This window comes from Aotus nancymaae, unplaced genomic scaffold, assembly GCF_030222135.1.
Source record: "Aotus nancymaae isolate 86718 unplaced genomic scaffold, 86718_ANA_hifiasm-v0.15.2.pri h1tg000065l, whole genome shotgun sequence".
Classification (NCBI taxonomy): Eukaryota; Metazoa; Chordata; class Mammalia; order Primates; family Aotidae; genus Aotus; species Aotus nancymaae.
In genome coordinates this window covers 9,805,527-9,829,996 of record NW_026988480.1, presented here as the reverse complement: position 1 = coordinate 9,829,996, position 24,470 = coordinate 9,805,527, and the positions used below count along the sequence as shown (strand labels likewise).

Genomic DNA, 24,470 nt, shown 5'->3' with positions numbered 1-24,470 from the left:
AAGAATGCCACCGACGCGGGGTTGGAGCAAAGCAACAACCAATCGGCTTCGGAGACGCCGTTACTTCCCGGAAGTCCTGGCGCCTAGGCTTCCGGTGTTCTGGCGAAGCTCTGCGACTGCGCAGAGCACCGGACTCGGTCTAGGAGGCGGTGGAGCGGTTGATGTGGCGTCTACGTGTGTATACCCTAACTGTTTTTTTTTTTTTTCTGTTTGTTTTGAGACAGAGTCTCGCTCTGTCGCCAGGCTGGAGTGCAGTGGCGCGAGCTCGGCTCACTGCAACCTCCGCCTCCTGGGTTCAAGCAATGCTCCGGCCTCAGCCTCCCGAGTAGCTGGGACTACAGGTGCGCACCACCACGCCCAGCTAATTTTTGTATTTTTTAGTAGAGACGGGGGTTTCACCATGTTGGCCAGGATGGTCTTGATCTCTTGACCTCGTGATCCGCCCGCCTCGGCCTCCCAAAGTGCTGGACTACAGGCGTGAGCCACAGCGTCCGGCCAACTGCTGTTTTTTAAAAAAGCTTTTTAGGTGGCAACCTATCTGCAGATATCAGTGTGGAAATTCTTATTCTCCTCACAGCCATCAGCTGTTGGCCCATCCACTGGCTATCCCAATTGCACCTGCCCCATCAGCGGAAAGGTGAAATGTATGCCCAGTTTTTCCTCACACCATTACCCTTCCTATCAAAAACTACCGAGAAACCCAGGACCTACCAGAATAGTTAAGATGTGCTCCATTGTGTCTACTGCCAGCCAAACCTGTTGAAGGCCGGCCCACCCTAATCTCTGCCTTCCTGTCTTCTCACAGGCTCGGTCTGATTTGACAGCTGTATTTCTAACAACAGCCACAGAGCAGAAATGTGTCCCTTCCCAACATTTCACATCATTCCCAAGAGCCTCAGGCCAGAAGTCCAAAAAATGTAACTAGTTCAAAGGACTTAAGATTTTTCTCTGTTAATTCTAATAGGAACACTGAAAACTCGTTTTAAATATCTGAAGTTTAACAATTCACCTTACTGAACTGTTGATACTGTCATCCAGATTTAGAAATATGAGGATATAAAAATATTAAATGGAAAAGGAAAAGCCTAGAGAACTAAACTGTTTTTATTTATTTTGAGATGGAGTTTCACTCTGTCGCCCAGGCTGGAGTGCAGCGGCTCGATTTCTGCTCACTGCAACCTCCTCCTCCCAGGTTCAAGCAATTCTCCTGCCTCAGCCTCCTGAGTAGCTGGGATTACAGGCACGCACCACCACGCCTGGCTAATTTTTATGTTTAGTAAAGATGGGGTTTCGCCATATTGGCCAGGCTGGTCTCAAACTCCTGACCTGAGGTAATCCACCTACCTTGGCCTCCCAAAGTGCTGGGATTATAGGCGTGAGCCACTGTGCCTGACCCTAAATTGCATTTTGTTTTTTGGAGATGGGATCACTCTGTTGCCCAGCCTGGAGTGCAGTGGCACAATCATGGCTCACTGCAGCCTTGACCTCCCTGGGCTCAAGTGATCATCCCACCTCAGCCTCTCAAGTAGCTGGGACTACAGGCATGTGCCACCTGCTAATTTTTTTGTACCTTTTATAGAGATAAGATTTTGCCATGTTGCTCAGGCTGGTCTTGAACTCCTGGGCTATAGGAGTTTTTGGCTTCCCAAAGTGCTAGGAATACAGGTGTGAGCCACTGTGCCCAGCCCACATGTATTTTTATGAGTAAAAATAGCCGGGCACAGTGGGGTACACCCGTAGTACCAGCTACTTGGGAGGGTAAGGTAAAAGGATCGCTTGAACCTGGGAGCTCAGGTCGCTTTCAGCTATGATGGCACTATTGCACTCCAGCCTTGGGGACAGAGCAAGAACCCATCACTAATATATATACATGCCAGGCACAGTGACTCACACTTGTAATCCTAGCACTTTGGGAAGCTGAGGAAGGACCAGCCTGGCCAACATGGTGAGACATGGTGGCTCATACCTTTAATCCCAGTATTCTGGGAGGCCAAAGCGGGCAGACACCTTTAATCCCAGCACTTTGGGAGGCCAAAGTGGGCAGATCACCTGAGGTCAAGAGTTCAAGACCAGCCTTGTCAACACGGCAAAACCCCATCTCTACTGAAAAAAATAAAAATTAGCTGGGCGTGGTGGCAGATGCCTGTAATACCAGCTACTTGGGAATCTGAGGCAGGGAGGGGAATCTCTTGAACTCAGGAAGTGGAGGTTGCAGTGAGCCAAGATTGCACTGCTGCACTCCAGGCCGGGCAACAGAGTGAGACTCCATCTCAAAAACAAATAAATAAACATACAAAAATTATCCAGGCGTGGTGGTGGGTGGCTGTAATCCCAGCTACTCAGGAAGCTAAGGCAGAAGTTGCAGTGAGCCAAGATCATGCCACTGCACTCCAGCCTGGGCGACAGAGCAAGACTCAAAGAAAAAAAAAATATATATATATATACATATATATATATGTATAAATATAAAATATGTACATATCCCTATATAGTATAGGACATAAGGAGAAATAACAAAAGGAGAATAATTTAGTTCTGTAGGTCAGATAATTTAATAAATATTTTAAATAAATATATAATAAAAACAAATAAAATGTCAAGAATGGGGAACTAATGGCATTAAGTTTTAAATAGAAGGGCATGAGGGAAATATCTTAAAATTTGTTCAGATTTATGATTCAGAGGGCTAAGAAACAAGATACTTAATTTCCTCAGATGATTCCTTGCAGATATGTGGTCTATTTGGTTGACCTTTGCGAATGCTTGAGCAACCACCCCGTGTATTCCCATACCCCTGGACTGCCTGTCCAAGCCAAGCCTTAGCACCACCAGTCCACAGTGAAGTGCACTCCAGGTCATCTGCATAGATAGTCCAGGCACCTTTCCTCTTCTCCTTTAGGTGCCTCCCCTCTGCCCACAATCTCTTATTTCAAACACAGCTATTACAACATGTTTTATTTCACTTGAAAATTCTGTAAAGAACCATTGAAGAAAACATTTAGCACAGCTTAAATAAAAGTTGAAAGGGAGGATAAGAGTGCACACCCCATGCTAGTTCTGTTGCCACCTTACCTCTGACTCTGAGGCCCTGTGGGATGAAAAGCAGGTATCCAAGAGAACTCTGCTTGGCCCTCTGATACGGCCTTGAGAGCAGACCCAATGCCGGCTTTCTGCCCCACAGGTCGCTGAAATCCTAGGAGCTGCCATGGGAGTTACCAAAAACGTGTGACTAAACAGAATGCAGAGGCTGAGGTGGGTGGATCACCTGAGGTCAAGAGTTCAAGACCAGCCTGGCCAACATGGTGAAACCCCGTCTCTACTAAAAATACAAAAATTAGCTGGTCATGGTGGTGGGCACCTGTAATCCCAGCTACTCGGGAGGCTGAGGTGGGAGAATCACTTGAACCTGGGAGGCAGAGGTTGCCAGTGAGCCGAGATCACGCCATTGCACTCCAGCCTGGGTGACAAGAGCAAAACTCTGACTTAACAAAAGAAAAAAAACTGAATGCAGAAGGATTGCATTGGTGTTCTAAGCCAGTTACAGGCAGTAAAACTTCTACTAGGAAGGAAAATATATAATTTATCAAAAAATAGTTCTAAGATATAGAAAAACATCTCACTTCTCTAGGGTCAAGACCTGCCCCTTATTTACATTCACAAAGCCATTGAGTGAACCCAGCAGACGGTGAGGCAAGGCCTGCTCTGTGGCGCATGCCAGTCACCTACTGCATAAGCAGACAAAGGGAAAGCAGAAGATAATGGAGAGATTTTTCATTTGCTTATTTAGTGAAAAACAGAGGGAAATCACTCGAGGCAAAAGAAGCAAGACTGAGTCCTGGGTTAGCCCTAAGATGGATGTTGCAAGATTGGACTAATGTCCCGTGTCTTTGAGAACCAGGGTTGGCAAGTGGCTCATCTGAATGGTTTGTGGCCATGGGACCAATGTGACTTATTATTTTTCTTTTTTTTTTTCCTAAAAATCCAGGTGGATAAAGGACTGTATCGGGAAAGTACCAAATAAATGAGGTAAAAAGGAAGAGTCATACAAAGAGAACACTAAACCAGCTTCTTGGCCTCAAAGAAGCTCTTGAGGTGACGCATCTGCCAGATGCCAGTGAGGATGAGGATGACAGTCTGAGCAATGGACCACCATAGGACCCTCTGGTTGGTGCTCTCGCTGGTCAGTCGAAAGCGCTCTTCACGATACTGTGTGGGGCAACACAGGATTAAATGAGCAGGAGAAACAGTCCAGTCCCTAGCTGTTGTGAGGACCCTCCCTGCATGTAACTACTCAATTCCAGGACCAAACTCCTTTTGGAATACTACTTATGACTCCATTAGGAGTGCTACGGTCTCCCCACTGAGGCTGCCCCAAGAAAGGGAGGGGCTGCCCCTCCATAAGCATCTCTGTTGGGACTGAAATCATGATCTACCATTTCCAACAAGATCCCAGAAAAATACAGATAGGCAATGGCTTTTACTAGATTGTGAACTGCCCTTTTTTCACTTTATTTTATAGAGCTTAAAAATGACTACTGAAAGCAAAATGTGGCACATGCATACAATGGAATATTAGCCTTAAGGAAAGAAATTCTGACACATGCTATAACATGGATGAACTTTGAGAACATTATGCTCAGTGAAATAAGCCAGTCATGGAAAGGACAAATACTGAATGATTCCACTTAAATGAGGTAGGGTAGTCCGGATCATAGAGACAGTAAATAAAATGGTGGGTGTCAGGAAAAAGGGAAATGGGGAGTTATTGTTTATATTAAGTACAGATTTGCTGGGTACAGCAGCTCACACGTGTAATCCCAGCACTTTGGAAGGCTGGGATTAGGTAGATCGCCTGAGGTCAGGAGTTCAAGACCAGCCTGGCCAACATGGTGAAACTCTGTCTCTACTAAAAATACAAAACTTAGCCGGGAGTGGTGGCGCACGCCTGTGATCTCAGTTACTCGGGAGGCTGAGGCAGGAGAATTGCTTGAACCCGGGAGGCAGAACCCGGATTGCACTGAGTGGAGATCACACCACTACACTCCAGCCTGGGCAACAGAGCGAGACTCTGTCTCTAAATAAATAAATACAGATTTTTAGTTTGAGAAGATGAAAAAGTTCTGGAGCTGGATGATGGTGCTGGTAGCACACATTAGGAATGCAGTTAATACCACTGAACTATACACTTAGAAACAGTTTAAATGGCACATTTTGTGTTACGTGTATTTCACCACAATAAAAAGTTTTAATTTAAAAAACAAATTCGGCGAAGTGGCTCACATTTGTAATCCCAGCACTTTGGGAGGCCAAGGTGGGTGGATCACCTGAGGTCGGGAGTTCCAAACCAGCCTGGCCAACATGGAGAAACATCGTCTCTACTAAAAATACAAAATTAGCCAGGTGTAGTGGTGCATGCCTGTAATCCTAGCTACTCAGAAGACTGAGGCAGGAGAATCACTTGAACCTAGGAGGCAGCGGTCAAGATCATGCCATTGCACTCCAGCCTGGGCAACAAGAGTGAAACTCCATCTCAAAAAAACCAACAAAAAAAAATATCCAGACCAATACCTTTCATTCCATTCTCTGCAGAGCTGTCCAAGCAGAAACTTGAGTAGGTGTAGTGGGTATAAAGGTCAACTGCCCTCTCCAATTACAAGGAGATATGCCCTTACCCTTTGGTAATCCTGCTCCTTCTGAATCTGTTCCACCTGATCAAGCAACTGGCGGGCACGGAGCTGTAGCTCCGTCAGCTTATCTTTTGCAGCAATCTCAGGGTAGTTGTTGGCGTGCTCCCCAACCTGGATGTCAAGGTGCACACGCTACAAGAAAACATGGAGTGTCTGAATGGTGAGGCCTCCAATTGTCTGTTCCGGGATACAGAACCCATTCTTGTCCCTGGCTGTGGAGCAGAGGGCAACAATCTCTCTCCCTAATTCTGACTGTGCTACGGTTTCACAATAATGATAAATCAAAATTTAGAAACAAGTGAGAGATTCTAAGCTGAAGCCAAAGAGAAAATCCTCTTACCAGTTTGCCACCAGCGAAGAGAGCCATCCTGGTAGAGTTGGAGTGCAGACAGATTTGATGGTCACCAGGCGTGTGGGAGGTGAACGTGAAGCGGCCCTCAGAACCGTACTGCCGGGACAGCACCACCTACAACATGTGTCAATGGAAGGCCCCACCTTTATACCGCAGCATCTCCAAGTGCAAGCTCCTATCCCTTGAGGCCTCGACCAGGCAGAGCTTTATACCCCATGGGAGCTCCACTGAAGAACAGCTGCATGGGCTAGAGCCAGCCTTACCTTGCCGTCGGGGTCCTTCACTTCCACGTGCATGCCCAGGCCAGGGGTCGAGGGCAGGAAGACCTCCTTCTGCTTATCCCACATCTGGGTACGATAGTTGCCTGCGGGGCAGACACATAGTCACGACCCGGCCCCCTCCGACGTGCGACCCGGGGCTCTAGGCAGGGGGCCTGGCGTCCTCGGGGTATCCTAAGGCTAGGTATGGGGGTGCCAGCGACCCGGCTGGGCTCGGGAGGAGGGAGCGCCGCCGAGGGCCGAGCGGGGTACAAAGGGCCTCCCCACCCTCAGCCCGCCTGACCGATGACCATGGTCTCGTCGGGGATTTCCTCGATGAAACAGCGCTTCTCGGTCTCGCCGATGTGAAAGTAGAGTCCTCGGGCGCCTGTGGCGCACAGCGCGAGAAGCAGCAGTACCTGCTGCCACATCGCCCGCAAAGGCCCAGCCCCGACACCTGCCATCGCGTCTCACCCCCACAAGCGCCTGCGCGCAGGTGCGCACCGCTCTGCGCCTGCGCGCCAGCCTAGCGACGCTGTAAGGGAAGAAGTCGCCTGCGCAGTGATGTCCGCCCGCAGTCTCCTGCTCCCCACCGAACACTGCCCCGCCCCGCGCCCCGCCCACTCACGCAGCCTGGCGCCAGCACACCGCCGCAACAAGGGTAGAGGGCGCATGCGCAATGACCCCCGCCCTCCATTTCTCACCCTGTTATATCTGAGTACCTCTCTCACCTCTTCTGCTATGCGCCTGCGCGCTGCCCCAGCGACGCCACTCAGAGAAAGGGCGCCTGCTCGCTGTCCCTAGCTGCGCCGCTGGGGAGAGGCGCCTGCGCAGTCACTCCCGCCCACAGCCCCAGTTAGTGATTTGGGTCTCCGAGAACTAAGGGAAACGTTGGACGGAATCTGGCCAGGCTTGGTGGCTACGATGGCCTGAAGGGTTCCTTTGGGTTCTCAATGCGGGCTCTCGAGTGCTTTCTGTGCTAAAAACAAAGAAAAAGTCCTGTGATGTTCTTCTCTGCGTGTCTACCTGATTCGTGAGAACCGAGGCAGAATCCAGACCCACACTCTGTCACGTCGGGAGAGCCTGCCGCGGCGAGCCTCTGCGAGACGCATTTCTTGGGTGGGGACCATAAGCCCAGTGCTACCATAGTTTCGGATCTTTTTTTTTTTTTCATGTTGGATCATTTTTTTTTTTCTTTTTTTTTTTTTGAGACGGAGTTTCGCTCTTGTTACCCAGGCTGGAGTGCAATGGCGCGATCTCGGCTCACTGTAACCTCCGCCTCCTGGGTTCAGGCAATTCTCCTGCCTCAGCCTCCTGAGTAGCTGGGATTACAGGCACGCGCCACCATGCCCAGCTAATTTTTTGTATTTTTAGTAGAGACGGGGTTTCACCAGGTTGACCAGGATGGTCTTGATCTCTTGACCTCGTGATCCACCCGCCTCGGCCTCCCAAAGTGCTGGGATTACAGGCGTGAGCCACCTCGCCTGGCCGGATCATTCTTTTAAGAAGCTGGGGCCCAGCGCGATGGCTGACACCAGTAATCCCAGCACTCTGGGATGCTGAAGTGGGCGGATCGCTTGAGCCCAGGAGCTCGAGACCAGCCTGGGCAGCATGGTGAAACCCAGTCTCTACAAAAAATACAAAAAACTAACCGGCGTGGTGGTGTGCGCCTGTAGTCCCAGCTCCTTGGGAGGCTGAGGCAGGAGAATCGCTTGAACTCATAAGGTCGAGGATGCATTAAGCAGTGATCGCGCGACCCTGTCTTTAAAAAAAAGTAGGGGTGGAACGAAAACTTGTAGTAAGTAGGGTCAAGGAGCTTGCTTACATCTCCTAGTTACAGCATACCCTTTTGAAAGTGAAAAACAAACTAGAATGTTACTTAGTGGGCATGGAATCAAAGCCAAGGAAGGTTTAAACTTGGTTTTTATTGAGGCCGGACGGGCACGGTGGCTCACGCCTGTAATGCCAGCACTTTGGGAGGCCAAGGCTGGTGGATCACTTGAGGTCAGGAGTTCGAGACCAGCCTAGCCAACAAGGTGAAACCCCTTCTCTACAAAAAAAAATTATATTTTAGCAACAGAATTTCCAAGCACATAAAAGTAGAATAGTTAACAATGAACTTTCATGAAGGACTTGTACATACCCGGATTTTGGTATCCGTGGGGGTCCAGGAACCAATCCTCCTTGGATAGTAAGGGAGGACTGTACTTATCATCCAACTTCAACAAGTCAGTTTTCTGCCTTTTTCATTTTATCTATCCCTTTCTGCATTTTTTTAAAAAGTGCTGTATATTAAAGCAAATCCTGAACATCATGTCATTTCACCTATAAATATATCAGTGTGTGTCTCTAACAGATAAGGACTTTATACTATTATCACAACCACCAAAATTTTAAAAATTATTTAACATCACTTAATACCTAGTATGTGTTTAATTCCCCACATTACCTCAAAACACCTTTGTACATTAGATTGTTTAATTAGGGTCCAAGCAAGGTTTACTTACTGAATTTCACTGAAATATACGTTTCTTAATACATAACAATTCTAGCTGGTTGCGGTGGCTCATGCCTGTTATCCCAGCACTTTGGGAGGCTCAGGTGGGAGGATCACTTGAGGTCAGGAGTTTGAGACCAGCCTGGCCAACATGGTGAAACCCCGTCTCTACTAAAAATACAAAAATAGCCAAGTGTGGTGGCACACACCTGTAATCCCAGCTACTTGAGAGGCTGAGGCAGGAGAATCGCTAGAATGCAGGAAGCAGAGGTTTCAGTGAGTCAGGATCCCGCCACTGCACTCCAGCCTGGGTGATAGAGTGAGACTGTCTCAAAATAAACAAAAAAGCCCCCCCCCCCCAAAAAAAACCCAAATATATATAAATTCCCCTTCTCTTTTTGTTGTTATTCATGCCATTTACTAATTAAAGAAACTGGGTTATTTGCCCAACAGAATTTTCCACTTTCTGGGTTTTGCTGATTGTATCTTCATGTGTCATTTAACTTTTTTTTTTTTTTTTTGGCCCTGGTATGCCCTGTAATCACAGTTAACTCTAGAGTCAGGGGAGGTTTACAGTGAAACTAATGAAACTAAAATTATAATTTTGTGTCTTTTTCTTAAAGAGGACTGTGAAATTTGTATAGCTTTTAGTTGTTGGTTTTCTTCTTTCTTGAGATGTAGTTTCACTCTTGTTGCCCAGCCTGGATAGGGCGATCTCAGATCGCTGCAACCTCCGCCTCCCAGGTTCAAGCAATTCTCATGCTTCAGCCTTCTGAGTAGCTGGGATTACAGGCATGCGCCACCATGCCCAGCTAATTTTTTGTGTTTTTAGTAGAAACAGAGTTTCACCATATTGGCCAGGCTGGTTTCGAACTCCTGACCTCAGGTGATCCACTGCCTTGGCCTCCCAAAATGTTGGGATTACAGGTGTGAGCCACTGCTCCTGGCTGAAATTTGTGTAGTTTAAGACCCCACAAAGATTGGATTTATCCCTGGCTAGAGGCTTCACTAGGTTCAGGTTTAATGTTGAGGTTTGGGTTCGTTTTGTTTTATTTGCAAGAATACTTCATGGCTATCACTGTGTACTTCTATTGAGGCAAAAGGTGGGGTTGACTTTTAGTAATAATTGTAATTTATCTCTCAATTCAGGGGTCATCATTCTGATTATCCATCATAAAGGTTACTATCAGCCTTTCTTCTAATAGTCTAGCAAATGTTGACGATCATTAGACCAGTGGTTCTCAACCAGGGTTGATTTTGCCCTGTCCTACCAAGGGGAAGTTTGGCAACGTCAGGAGATATTTTGGATTGTTGCAACTGGGTGGCGTCTGGAGGGGGGGTGTTACTGCTGTTATCTAGAAAGTGAAGGCAAGGAATACTGCTAAACATTGTATAATTCACAGAACACAACCCCGCCCCACCTCTCCCCCTCCATAGCAAAGAATTATCCGGTTCAAAATGTCAGTAGTACCAGGTTGAGAAACCCTAGTGTAGATTTATGATGTTCCTTAGGGGTGCAAAGTGGTGATTTCAAATGCTCTCATTCCTCCTGCATTTTTAAGATGAGATTCTTCCACAAAGATGAGTGTTCCCTCATCTCTCTGGTTACTTTGAAATACAATCCATTCAGGATGGCCAGGATGTGTGCTTGATGCTTTCCTGGGCGCAGTGGCTATGCCTACAATCCCAGCACTTTGGGAGGCCAAGACAGGAGGACTGCTTGAGTCCAGGAAATGGCAAGATCTCTCTTTACAAAATACTAAAAAATTGATGGGCATGGAGATGCATGCCTGTAATTCCAGCTACTTGGGAGGCTGAGGCAGGGAGGTGGCTGGAGCCCAGGAGGTTAAGGATACAGTGAGCCATGATGGTGCCACATCACTCTAGCCTGGGAACTGAGCGAGACCGTGTCTCAAATAATAATAGTAATCATAATAATGATGGATGGATGCCCCAGCAACCTCTAACTGTGACCAATTTAGGTTTCTTGGGGAGAAGGAGCAGTGCTCTCATGAATTGATGGATGTTTGGATATTTGATGTGCTTTAATCCATTATGGTCATTGTCCTTTTTTAAATGTTCAGATTGTCTCATCAAATATTGAGTTGCTTCTGTGTCCTTGTGGCACAATCCTAGTAGTCCACAATCCTAGTAGTCTTTAGGTCAAGCTTGTCCAACTCGCGGCCCATGCAGCTCAACACAAATTCAGAAACTTTCTAAAAACATTAGGAGATTTTTTTTCTTTTTCTGTATGAATCTGTTTTCAAGGACATTTTTTTGTGTGTGAGGTTTTGTTGTTGTTGTTGTTTTGTTTTGTTTTGTTTTGTTTTGTTTTTAGCTCATAGGCTGTTGTTAGTGTACTTTATGTGTGGCCCAAGACAATTCTTCTTCTTCCAATGTGGCCCAGGGAAGCCAAAAGATTGGACACCCTGGGCTTCCTTGCTTTTTGTTTTATATATTTACTGCCCTAGAAACAAAATCAACCATTTCTCCAAGGAACCCTAATTCACTTTAGTGAGAAATAGTATTTGTATTGGCAAACTTTTTGTTTTCTTCTTTTTTAAAAAAAAGGATCCTGAAATTTGTCTTCACTGAAAGATAATATTAAAGAGACTGTATTCTCCGCGGTAGGAAATTTAACTTAGGAGGCCAGGCACAGTGGCTCATGCCTGTAATCCCAGCACTTTGGGAGGCCAAGGCAGGAAGATTGCTTGAGTCCAGAAGTTCAAGACCAGTCTGGGCTACATGGTGACACCTTGTCTCTACCAAAAAAAAAAAAAAAATTAGCCGGGCATGGTGGCATGGGCCTGTAGAACCAACTACTCCGGAGGCTGAGACCCTGTCTCCAAAAAAGAAAGAAAATTTAACTTACGGATTCTAATTCCCCAGATGAGAGGTTTTTCTGCTCAGAAGCCATGAGGCAATTTCTGCCAACGTTTGTCTAGACTCTTTGTCTAGACCAGCCACCCCTTCCTCCTCTTGTTCAACTAATATGTGCCGGCCAGCCATTTGTGACAGCCACTGTTCCAATGGGAAAACATGGGTGACCAAAACAAAAATCCTTGTCTAGGCCAGGCTCGGTGGCTCATGCCTGTAATCCCAGCATTGTGGGAGGCCAAGGCGGGTGGATCATCTGAACTCAGAAGTTCGAGACCATCCTGGACAACATGGTAAAACCCCGTCTCTACCAAAAATACAAAAAATTAGCCAGGCATGGTGACATGCACCTGTAGTCCCAGCTTCTTGGGAGACTGAGGTGGGGGCCGTCACTTAAGCCTGGGAGGCAGAGGTTGCAGTGAGCTGAGACTGTGCCACTGCACTCCAGGCCTGGGTGACAAAGTGAGGCCCTGTCTCAAAAAGCAACAAACCAACAAACAACAACAACAACAATAAATCCTTTTCTTCATGGCTTTATCTTGATTGTTGTCTGCCCAACAAGATAAATAAAGAAATACAGAGCATGTCAGATGGAGATAAGTGTCAAGAAGAAAAGTAAGGTACAGCAGAAGAAAGTAGAGTAGACTTAATGGTGGACCCCAGAAGATATGTCCCTGTTTGAATCACTGGAACCTGTGAATGTGACCTTATGTGGAAAAAGAGTCTCTGCAGATGTAATTAAGGATTTTGAGACTTGATAATCCTGGATTAACCAGGTGGGCTTTAAATCCAATGACAGTTGTCCTTATAAGAGACACAGAAATACCTCACCTAATAATGGCTACTATTAAAAAAACAAAAACAGAAAATAAATGTTAAAAGAGTGTTAAATAGGCAGGGCACGGTGGCTCATGCCTATAATATCAGTACTTTGGGAGCCCAAAGCCAGTGGATCACGAGGTCAGGAGTTTGAGACCAGCTTGACCAACATGGTGAAGCCCTGTCTCTACAAAAAATACAAATATTAGCTGGGCATGGTGGTGTGCAGCTGTAGTCCCAGCTACTCAGGAGGCTGAGGCAGGATAATTGCTTGAACCTAGGAGGCGGAGGTTGCAGTAAGCAGAGATCACGCCACTATACTTTAGCTTGAGTGATAGAGCAAAACTCCATCTCAAGAAAAAAAAAGTGTTAAATAATTAAAAGTAAAACAATCAGGTGGCTCACGCCTGCAATCCCAGCACTTTGGGAGGCTGAGGCAGGAGGATCACCTGAGGTTGGAAGTTTGAGACCAGCCTGACCAACATGGAGAAACCCTGTCTCTACTAAAAATATAAAATTAGCTGGGCATGGTGGTATATGCTTGTAATCCTAGCTACTCAGGAGGCTGAGGCAGGAGAACCACTTCAACCCGGGAGGTGGAGGTTGCAGTGAACTGAGATCACACCATTGCACTCTAGCCTGTGCAACAAGAGCGAAACTCCATCTCAAAAAAAAAAAAAAAAAAGTAAAACAATCATATAATCCAGCAGTTCCACCTTTAAGTATTTATCCAAAGGAAGTCAGGATCTACACAAGATACCTACACTCCCATTTTCATAGCAGCATTATTCACAATAGCCAAAAGGTAGAATCAATGTAAATATGTACATTGTACCTACCACAAAATGTGGTATATACATACAGTGGAGTATTACAAGCCATCAGAAGGGATGAAATTCTGATCCATGCTACAACATGGATGAAACTTAACATTATGCTAAGTGGTATAAGTCAATCACAAAAAGACAATTACCATATGATTCCATTTAAATGAAGTGTCTAAAGTAGTCAAAATCATAGAAGCAAAAAATAGAATGGTTACCTGCGGGGGGAGCTGTTGTTTAATGGGTACAGAGTTTCAGATTAGCAAAATGAAAAAGTTCTGGAGATCTGTTTCATAACAATGTGAATATATTTAACAGACTGAACTGCACACCTAAAAATGGTTAAGATGTCCAGGCATGGTGGCTCACGCCTGTAATCCCAGTACTTTGGGAAGCCGAGGCTAGGAGACCACAAGGTTAGAAGTTCGAGACCAGCCTGGCCAATATAGTGAAACCCCGTCTCTACTAAAAATACAAAAATTAGCTGGGTGTGATGGCACATGCCTGTAATCCCAGCTACTCAGGAGGCTGAGGTGGGAGAATCGCTTGAACCCAGGAGGCAGAGGGTGCAGTGAGCTGAGGCCACGCCCTTGCATTCCAGCCTGGGTGACAGTGTGGGACTCTGTCTCAAAAAAAAAAAAAAAAATTAGCCAAGCGTGGTGGTGCATGCCTGTGGTCCCAGTTACTTGGGAGACTCAGATGGAAGGACAGTATGAGCCCTAGAAGTTGAGGGTGCGGTGAGCTATGATCTTAACACTGCACTCTAGCCTGAGCAAGACACTGGGCAACAGATTGAGTCTCAAAAAAAAAACAAAGTTAAGATGGTAAATTTTATGTTATGTGTTTTTTTCTCAAAATAATAAAAAAAAAAAACTAAAAGAAAAAAAGAAAAGAAAGAGGCATTGTGATCACAGAGGCAGACACTGGAAAAATAATGCTGCCATAAGTCAAGGAATGCCTGGAGCCACCACAAACTGGAAGAGATGGGAAAACAATCTCCCCGAGGGCCTCTAGAGGAAGTGCAGCCCTGCCCTCTCCTGACTTTGGACTTCTGCCCTCCGTGACTGAGAGAGAATACATATCTGTTGTTTTAATCGATCATGTTTCTGGTAATTTGTTATGACAGCCACAGGAAACAAATGTAGGGAGTGTTTGGTTGGAGTTGGGGGTGAGTACACTTTTAGATGGAGTGGCAGTAAGGCTCACAGAGAAGGTGCCAGATGAAAGGCCTCTCAGGAGGGGCAGTCATGTATATGCCTGGGGAAAGAGTGAAGGCTGGAGGCTACTGCATGTCTGGTGAGTCAGGAGGCTAATGCATGCCCCTCCAGCAGGGCAGGAGGAGAGTGTGGGAGAACATCAGAGGAAAAGGGTCATAGATGGGGTGGGAAGGTTAGCTGGCCTTTTAGAACATTTTAAGGACTTTGGCTCATACCCTGAGTGAGAACTCTTTAGGGGGTTTCGAGTGAAGAGTGACAATCTGAAGTACATTTTAGAATTATCCTGTCCAGGCAAGAGATGATCATCCTAAGGATCATCAGTGGGTACAGACAATTTCTGCAAATAGCATTTCACCTTTTTGTTTGGTTGGTTTGGTTTTTTTGCCTTGTTTTGTTTTTTGAGACAGAGTCTTGATCTGTTGCCCAGGCTGAAGTGTAGTGGCACGATCTCAATTCACTGCAACCTCCGCCTCTGAGGTTCAAGCAATTCTCCTGCTTCAGGAGAGCGCCACCATGCTCCACTAACTTTTGTATTTTTAGTAGAGATGATGTTTCTACATGTTGGCCAGGCTGGTCTCAAACTCCTGACCTCAAGTGATCTGCCTACCTGAGCCTCCCAAACTGCTGGGATTACAGGCATAAGCCACCGCACCTGCCCAGTTTCGGTTTTTTTTTTTTTAGACGGAATCTCAGTTGCCCAGGCTGCAATGCAGTGGTGTGATCTCCACTCACCGCAGACTTGGCCTCTCAAGCGATCCTCCCACCTGAGCATCTCAAGTAGCTGGGGCTACAGGTGCATGTCACCATGCCCAGCTAATGGTCGTATGTTTTGTAAAGACAGGATTTTGCTATGTTGCCCAGGCTGATCTCAAACTCCTGGGCTCGAGTGATCCACCCACCTTGGCCCGCCTTGGCCTCTCAAAGTTCTGGGATTACAGGTGCAAGCCACTGCATCTGGCCTTAATAGCATTTAATAGCATTTAACCTGATCTAAGCAGGTCTTTTATCCTATCTTGCAGTTTACAGGACACTTAGGAGATAGAGGGCAAAGTTAAAGGAAACAATAAGGCAAATCCAGAGTATATGAAAGTTTGCCTCAACCCTTCAAAAACTAAAGTCAAGAAGAGAGAGAAGATAAAGTGAGGGAAATGCACTAGTTTAAAAGAGACCAAGGCTGGGCACAGTGGCTCACACTTGTAATCCCAACACTTTGGGAGGCCCAGGCAGGTGGATTGCTTGAGTCCAGGAGTTAAAGGCCAACCTGAGCAAGATGGCTAAACCCCATCTCTATGAAAAATACAAAAGTTAGCCAGGCATGGTGGTTTGTGCTTATAGTCCCAGCTACTCGAGAGGCTGAGGTGGGAGGACCGCCTAAGTCCAAGAGGCAGAGGTTGCAGTGAGCCAAAATCACACCACTGCACCTAGCCGGGGTGACAGTGTGAGACCCTATCTTAAAAACAAACAAACAAAAAAAGAATAATTTTTTTTTTTGAGATACGGTCTCACACCAAAGAAGATGAGAATCTTGATTGGACTTAAGTGTGTTACACTGTCTGCAAAGACCACTGCTGACAATTCCTGCAATCCCTGTAAACACATACAGCTCCTCCCATTGAGGGATGGAGTCTATTTTCCCTCAACTTGAATTTAGGCTGGCCCTGTGGTTTGCTCTGACCAATTCAATGGAGTGGAAGGGAAGCTATATGACTTCTGGGGCCAAGGCCAAAGAGCCCTTGCAGCTTCCATTTTCATTACCTTGGAACCCAGCTGACAGGAGGTCCAGCCCACCCAATTGGACCTGTCATTGGAATGAAACCATTTTGGATCCTGCAATCCCAGTGGAGCTGCCCCAGCCAATACCAAATGGAACACTGATGAGCTATCCCTACTGAAACCACACAATGCAGTTATGCAACTGGAAAAAAGTCAGAAAGCTCTCTATGAACTGAAAAGCTTTATATGAATAGAAAGATTTCCAGTATATACTGTTCAACTTTTTTTTTTTTTTGAGACAAGAGTCTTGCTCTGTCACCCAGATTGTAGTGCAGTGGCACCACCTTGGCTCACTACAACTTTCGCCTCCTGGGTTCAAGCAGTTCTCCTACCTCAATCTCCCAAGTAGCCAAGATTACAGGTGTGCACCACCACACCTGGCTAATTTTTGTATATTTAGTAGAGATGGGGTTTCACCATGTTGGCTAGGCTGGTCTCAAACTCCCAGCCTCAGGTAATCCACCCACCTCAACCTCACAAAGTGCTGGGATTATAAGCATGAGCCACTGTGCCTGGACATCAATTTGAAAAGCAGATGCGGAAGGGAATACGTAGTAAACTCTCTTTGGTATTTGTACTTGCATGACAAAACACTGGAAGAATATTTGAGAAACTAATATAAGTGGTTATAAGTAACCTAAGATTGAGCTCATATACACCAGTAGGGTTGTACTGGTTAAAATATAGAAATATTCTTGTCCTGGTCAGTAAATGGCCATTACCAAACCCCTGAATTCCCTCCACCTCTTTCTCTCACCCCAGGATAAATGATGGCCCCAAAATCTAACAAGAGTTAACTCCAGCAGGGAAGGGGTCTGGCAGGCCAACAAAGAATGAGGTCGATGCTCATGGGACAGGAGACTTTACAAACAAAACTTTTAAATATACTTTTTATTTCTGAGCCATATGAATATGTCACTTGGTAAAAAGGAATTTAAGGTGAGGTGTGGTGACCCATGCCTATAACCCCAGCACTTTCGGAGGCTGAGGCAGGAGGACTGCTTGAGGCCAGGAGTTTGAGGCTGTAATGAGCTATGATCATGCCGCTGCACTCCAACCTGGATAACAGAGTAAGACCCTGTCTCTAAAAAAAATAATAATTAAATTAAAAATCGGCTGGGCATGGTGGCTCATGCCTGTAATCCAAGCACTTTGGAGGCCAAGGCGGGCGGATCACCTGAGGTTGGGAGTTCAAGACCAGCCTGACCAACATGGTGAAACCCCATATTTAAAAAATATATAGAACAAAAAATAAAAAATAAAAATTAAAAATCAAAGTCAAAAGGAATTTGAAGGGAAAAGAATGTGTTGCTTATATATATATATACATATATATGTATATATATATAAAGAATGTGTTGCTTATTTAACAAAATAAAAATTAGAAATTAAAGAAGTACTAGAGACTAGGCGCAGGGCCTCACACCTGTAATCCCAGCACTTTGGGAGGCCAAGGAAGGTGGATGGCCTGAGCTTAGGAGTTTGAGACCAGCCTGGGCAACATGGTGAAACCCTGTCTCTACCAAAAATACAAAAAATTACCCAGGTATGGTAGCACACACCTGTGGTCCCAGCTACTGAGGAGGCTGAAGTGGGAGGATCATTTGAGCGTGGGAGGCAGAGGTTGCAGTTAGCCAAGATTGCACTGCTGCACTCTAGACTGGGTGACAGAATGAGACCCTGTCTCAGAAAGAAAGAGGCTGAGTGTGGTGGCTCATGCCTATAATCCCAGCACTTTGGGAGGCTGAGGCAGGCAGATCACCTGAGGTCGGAAGGTCGAGACCAGCCTGCACAACATGGTGAAAACCTGTTTCTACTAAAAATACAAAAAATTAGCCAGTTGGTCTGGGTGTGGTGGTTCACGCCTATAAACCCGGCGCTTTGGGAGGCTAAGGCAGAAGGATTGCTTGAACACAGAAGTTTGAGACCAGCCTGGGCAACATAATGAGACCCTTGTCTAAAAATAAAATTTAAATAAAGTAAAATGGTAAAATATAAAATAAAATAGCCAGGCATGGTGGCACACATCTGTATTATTAGTTGCTTGGGAGGTGGATTACCTGAGACCAGTTCAAGGCCATGGTGAGTTATGATCATGCCACTACACTCCAGCCTGGATGACAAGAAAAGACCCTGTCTTTGAAAAAAAAAAAAGTGAAGTTGCATCCTTACTGCAAAGTCACATATCAAAATTAACTCAAAATGGGTAAACAATCTAAATATGAACTAAAACCATAACCTCATAGAAGAAACATGGGGTAAATCTTCATAACCTTAGATTTGGCAATGGATTCTTAGATATGACATAAGCAACATCAAAATTAAAAACTTTCAACCTTTTGTGAGTGGTGGCTAGCACTAAGAGAAGCAAGGAAGGCCTGGGGCACACGGTAAGAACACAAGGTGGTGGAGTGCTGCCTGACCATCTCCAGAAGCCACATGCCAACCCTATACCCCATGTGAATCTTTGAGCCTCTGGCACTTTGTATCTCAGCTGAAGACAGTTTCAGTGGAAACTGTCTCCAGTGGGCAGGTGTTGGAGAACCCTTCCTCTTTGGGTGAAGAATTTGGTCATCTGGCTGCACTGTCCTCTAAGTGGCAACCAAAACCTGCACTGGGAACATGGGTGCTAACCTGGTGGACACCACCACCTGGTGACAGAGTGCCAAGCACATTCCATCCAGATGAGGAAGATGGAGGAGACTGCATCAGAAAGTGTCCCCAGTCAGTGATCAATTCCACCACTTCACTGTCAATTTCCTTCTGCCCCACCAGTCCTGCCATAACAGCATGAGCCATACTTTGCTAACAAGAGACCCAACACCTTCTCTAGGTGTGGAGTCCTCTCCACCCCCAAGACAACCCAGATTAACTCCTCAGGAACAACAAAAAATTATAAACAAATTATAAGCAAACAAACAAACAAAAAAAGAAATGAAAACCTACAAAATGGAAGAAAAATCTACAAATCATATATCTGATTAAATTTAATATCCAGAATATGTAAAGAACTCCTGTAACTCAAAAAGAAAACAACCCAATTTAAAAATGGGCAAATGACTCAACTAGACAGTTCTCTAAAGAAAATATACAAATGGATAGGAGGATTAGCGTGTCTTTGATTTCCCAAAAAAAAAAAAAAGAAAAGAAAAGAAACAAATGGACAAGAAGCACATGAAAATATGCTCAACATCATTAGCCGTTAGGGAAATGCAAGTGAAAACCACAATGAGCTATGCACGGTGGCCCACACTTGCAGCCCCAGCTCAGGAGTTCAAGGCTGTACTGATCTCTGATTGTGCTCATGCACTCCAGACTGGGTGACAAAGTGAGACCCCATCTCTAAAAAATAAATAATAATTTCTAAACCACAATGAGATGCCACCTCATACCTATTTATTATAGTTGGCTGTAATAATTTTTTTAGAGACAGGGTCTTGCTATGTTGCCCAGCTGATCTTGAACTCCTAGCCTCAAGCAATCCTTCTGACTCAGCCTCCCAAAGTGGTGGGATTATAGGCATGAGCCACTATGCCTTGCCAAATGTTTTTTTGGGGGAAGGTGGGGAGGTGGGGGAACAGGGTCTTGCTCTGTGCCCAGGCTGGAGTATTGTGGCATGATTATAGCTCACTGCAACCTCAAGCTCCTGGGCTCAAGCAATCCTACTGACCCAGTATTCCAAACAGGGAAGACTACAAGCATGTGTCACCACTCCTAATTTTTTTTTTTTTTTTGTAGAGACACAGTCTTGCTATGTTGTCCAGGCTGACAATCCTTTCACTTTGGCCTTTGAAAGTGCTGGGATTACAGGAGTGAGGCAGCATGGCTGACCAATAATAACTTTTAAAAAATAGAGACATTAAAAAAATATAGAGACACACCCGTAATCTCAACGCTACGGGAGGCTGAAGCAGCAGGATCGCTTGAGGCCAGGACTTCCAGACCAGCCTGGGCAACACAGCAAGAGCCTGTCTCTACAAAAAATATAAAAAATTAGCCTAGCATGGTGGTGCATGCCCATTGTCCCAGCTACTTAGGAGGGTAAGCCGAGAGAATCACTTGAGCCCCAGAGGTTGAGGCTGCAGTGAGCTGTGATTGCACCACTGCACTCCAACCTGACACCCTGTCTCAAAAAAAAAAAAAAAAAAAAAATGCAGTCACTGTGGGAGTTTATCACTTCCTGAAAAGCCAGACAGAATTCCCATATAACCCAGCAATTACACTCCCAGGTAAACAGGCAAAATAATTATAAACAGGTGTAGTAACCACAGAACCAGTTCAATCTGGTTCACCCTTTTTTTTTTTTTTGAGACTGAGTTTCGTTATTGTTGCCCAGGCTGAAGTGCAATGGCATGGTCTTGGCTCACTGCAACCTCTGGCTCCTGGGTTCAAGCGATTTGTCTCCCTCAGCCTCCCTAGTAGCTGGGATTACAGGCACCCGCCACCATGCCTGGCTAATTTTTTTGTATTTTTAGTAGAGACAGGGTTTCACCATGTTGGCCAGGCTGGTCTTCAACTCCTGACCTCAGGTGATCCGCCTGCCTCAGCCTCCTGAAGTGCTGGGATTTCAGGCGCGAGCCACATCGCCCAGCCTGTTTCAACTTTTATCAGTAACAAAATGATAAGTTGGTTTTCAGTTACAGTAGATCCCCAGGTAGCAAGTCATGTAACCTGAGCATGCCCAGATGAACCAAGTGTGCCTGATAACTGACCCTGGTGTTGGTGGGAACACAAAAGTCAACCACAGGCAGGACTTAAGCACTCAAATGGAGGAATGGACACCAAATTAGGAAGCAAGGGGCACCCTGTTTTGCTGCAGTATGAACTTAAAAGCCAAAGATCCAGCATTGCCTCTTTGCATGACCCAAACAGATCATGCCTTATTGTATTTTCCCATGTCCCTCATAATTGCTTTCTGCCTATAAAACCTATCCCCAGATCCCATCTTGGGGAGACAAATTTGAGTGTTGCCTCTGGTTTCCCTGCTGGTCAATCTTACAATGAAGCCTTTTCTCAAAAGCTCATGACATAGTATTGGCTTCTATGTGTGTCTAGCAGTAAGGCCATTGCTTGGTAACACAATGGGCTCAAACATTAATAAGCCAATGTTCACTGTAACATTATTCAAAATAGCAAAAAAGCAGAAACAATCCAAGTGTCCATCAATAGATGAACGAATAAACAAAATGTGGTATATACATACAATGGAATATTATTCAGCCATGAAAAGAAATGAAGTTCTGGCCAGGCATGGTGGCTCACCCCTGTAATCCCAGCACTTTGGGAGGTTGAGGCGGGCAGATCACTTGAGGTCAGGAGTTCAAGACCAGCCTGGCCAACATGTTGAAACCTGTCTCTACTAAAAATACAAAAAATTAGCTGGGCGTAGTGGCAGGCGCCTGTAATCCCAGCTACTTGGGAGGCTGAGGCAGGACAACTGCTTGTACCTGGGAGGCAGAGGTTGCAATGAGCCAATATGGTGCCACTGTACTCCAGCCTGGGCAACAAGAGTGAAACACCGACTCAAACAAAAAAAAAGAAAAAAAATTAGCCAGGAGTGGTAGAGTGTGCCTATAGTACCAGCTAGTTAGGAGGCTAAGGCATGAGAATCACTTGAACCCAGGAGGCGGAGGGTGCAGTGAGCTGAGATCGTGCCACTGCACTCCAGCCTGAAACTGAGCAAGATCCTGTTTCAAAAAAACGAAAAGAAAAGAAATGAAGTTCTGACCCATGCTACAACATGGATAAACCTTGACAACATCATGCTAAATGAAATAAGGCAGACACAAAAGGACAAATACAGTATGATTCCACCCACATAATGTAACTGAGTAGTCAAATTTATAGAGATAGCATGATAGAGGTTACCAAAGGAGAGGGGAAGGACAGGAGGAGAGGGGGAAATAGGAAGTTATTGCTTAACAGTTACAGAGTTTCTGTTTTGGGTGATGAAAAAGTTTTGGAAATTGAGTGGTGATGGTTGTATAATATTGTGAATGTAATTAACGCCACTAAATTATACACTTAAAAATGGTTAAAATGGCATTTTAATAATAATAATAATAAAGACAGCATCTTGCTCCCTGGCCCAGGCTGGAGTACAGTGGTACAATCATAGCTCACTGCAGCCTTGATCTCTCAGACTCAAGAGATCCTCCTGCCTCAGCCTCCCAATTAGCTGAGACTACAGGTGACTGTCACTATACCCAGCTAATTTTCTTTTTTTTTAGTAGAGATGAGATCTTGTCCTGTTGCCCAGGCTGATCTGGAACTCCTGAGCTCAAGCGATCCTCCCGCCTCCACCTCCCAAAGTGCTGGGATTACAGGTGTGAGCCTCTAGAGCCAACTGCAAATTTTTAATACATACATTTTCACCATAATTTATTTTTAAAAAAGGAAAAAAGAATACTGAAGTTTGTTCCTTGATCTCTTCACCTTCTTCCAGTCTCTAAATCCTTGTTGCATACATTAGCCTAACTTTGTTCTCTAATAAGCACTTACACTTTCACATTTAAAAAACAACGAAAAAAACACTTCTTTGCTTTTTCCCTTTCATAATTGCTCTAAGTCTATATCATACCCGCCTGTGGGTGGCATAGCCTTGGTCTGAATACTGGCCCAGATTGAGATATGTGTGTCCTCTATGAAACTATTGTGCTTGATGGATCGCTATCCCTTGCCACCCCAATATCTGCTGCTCTACCACATGACACAATCCTTGTTTTTAAGTAGTTATCTTCTTGGGAAAATATATTCAGGAGAACATTTCAAGACAGTCTGAAACAGTGTTTCCCTAATGTCAGTCATTTGGATGCCACCTTCCTATACATATAGTTTCTATAACAGTTAACATTTTCTTTAAATAGAACCATTTATTAGAAAACCTTTTTTAATGTAAAGAAAATCAGTACTACTTGCCACAAACAACAAAGATAAAACTGTCCAAAATCATGAATACAAAGCAGTTTAAGGTCTAGCTTTATATAATATTACTGCCTACTGAAAGCTTTGAGCTTTTTTGAGAAAGTCTGATCTCTCTCTGTCAAAAAGGGAAAGAAGGGCTGGGCGCGGTGGCTCACGCCTGTAATCCCAGCACTTTGGGAGGCCGAGGCAGGTGGATCACGAGGTCAAGAGATCGAGACCATCCTGGTCAACATGGTGAAACCCCGTCTCTACTAAAAATACAAAAAATTAGCTGGGCATGGTGGCGCATGCCTGTAATCCCAGCTACTCAGGAGGCTGAGGCAGGAGAATTGCCTGAACCCAGGAGGCGGAGGTTGCGGTGAGCCGAGACCGCGCCATTGCACTCCAGCCTGGGTAGCAAGAGCGAAACTCCGTCTCAAAAAAAAAAAAAAAAAAAAAGGGAAAGAAGAAAAAGTGAAGTTCAAGACATGAAGACATGATATGAAATGAGGTTTTCTCCTGGCTGTAATGAAGGGTGAAGAAGTGCAAGGGACTTTCTCAATATGTTATTGAATATAATTTGCCATATTTAATCAGTTCTAAGATAATTTTTTCCCAATTTTTTTTTTTTTTTTGATACTGATTCTCACTTTTTCACCCAGGCTGAAGTGCAGTGGCACGATCTCGGCTCACTGCAAACTCCGCCTCCCGGGTTCAAGTGATTCTCCTGCCTCAGCCTCCCGAGTAGCTGGGATTACAGGCGTCCGCCACCACGCCTGGCTTTTTAAAATTTTTGGCTGAGACAAGATTTCGCCCTGTTGGCCAGGCTGTTCTCGAACTTCTGACCTCAAGTGATCTGCCCGCTTCGGCCTCCCAAAGTGCTGGGATTACAAGCGTGAGCCACTGCGCCCGGCCTTTCCCCAAAATCCCTTTAAAAGAGGGAGCATCTTACAATCAACAGGTTGTGACAGGTTAATTAGCCGCCCTTTATTTTTGATAGGTGGCTCTGGAGTCAGGAGAACCCAGGCAAGACCCCAGCACTGCCTACTGTCATTTTTAGACTGGGTATAGGAACACCTATCTCACAGGTTGTTACACGATAGTGCCGGTGAAGCGCTTGTCACAAAGCCTGACCCAGGACAAGCTCAAAAACGGGAGATTCTGTAATCAAATTGTTTATTTTTGTACGCTGATAAGTTTCACATCAACCCAACTATATCTCTTGATAGGTTCCTACTAGGCGCTAGAGATATCTTACTTTTCG

At 45.3% G+C, this 24,470-nt stretch overlaps 2 protein-coding genes across 4 annotated transcripts in view; one reads left to right on the top strand and one right to left on the bottom strand.

Annotated features, from left to right (window-relative positions):
* OGDH (oxoglutarate dehydrogenase) overlaps positions 1 to 24,470 on the top strand; it is a 470,461-nt gene that overhangs the window by 342,705 nt on the left and 103,286 nt on the right. The window lies entirely within an intron of this gene.
* Positions 2,529 to 6,793, bottom strand: TMED4 (transmembrane p24 trafficking protein 4). 3 transcript variants are annotated; one of them, XM_064366713.1, is made up of 5 exons: positions 6,601 to 6,793; positions 6,303 to 6,403; positions 6,028 to 6,153; positions 5,673 to 5,819; positions 2,529 to 4,206 (listed from the first exon to the last, which is right to left on the bottom strand). In XM_064366713.1, the coding sequence occupies exons 1-5, from the start codon at positions 6,758 to 6,760 to the stop codon at positions 4,057 to 4,059; spliced, it is 684 nt and encodes a 227-aa protein (XP_064222783.1). In that variant the 5' UTR covers positions 6,761 to 6,793; the 3' UTR covers positions 2,529 to 4,056. The 3 variants fall into 3 exon arrangements, with proteins under 3 accessions (XP_064222783.1, XP_064222786.1, XP_064222785.1); XM_064366716.1 differs by having other exon boundaries at positions 6,585 to 6,669; XM_064366715.1 differs by lacking the exon at positions 5,673 to 5,819.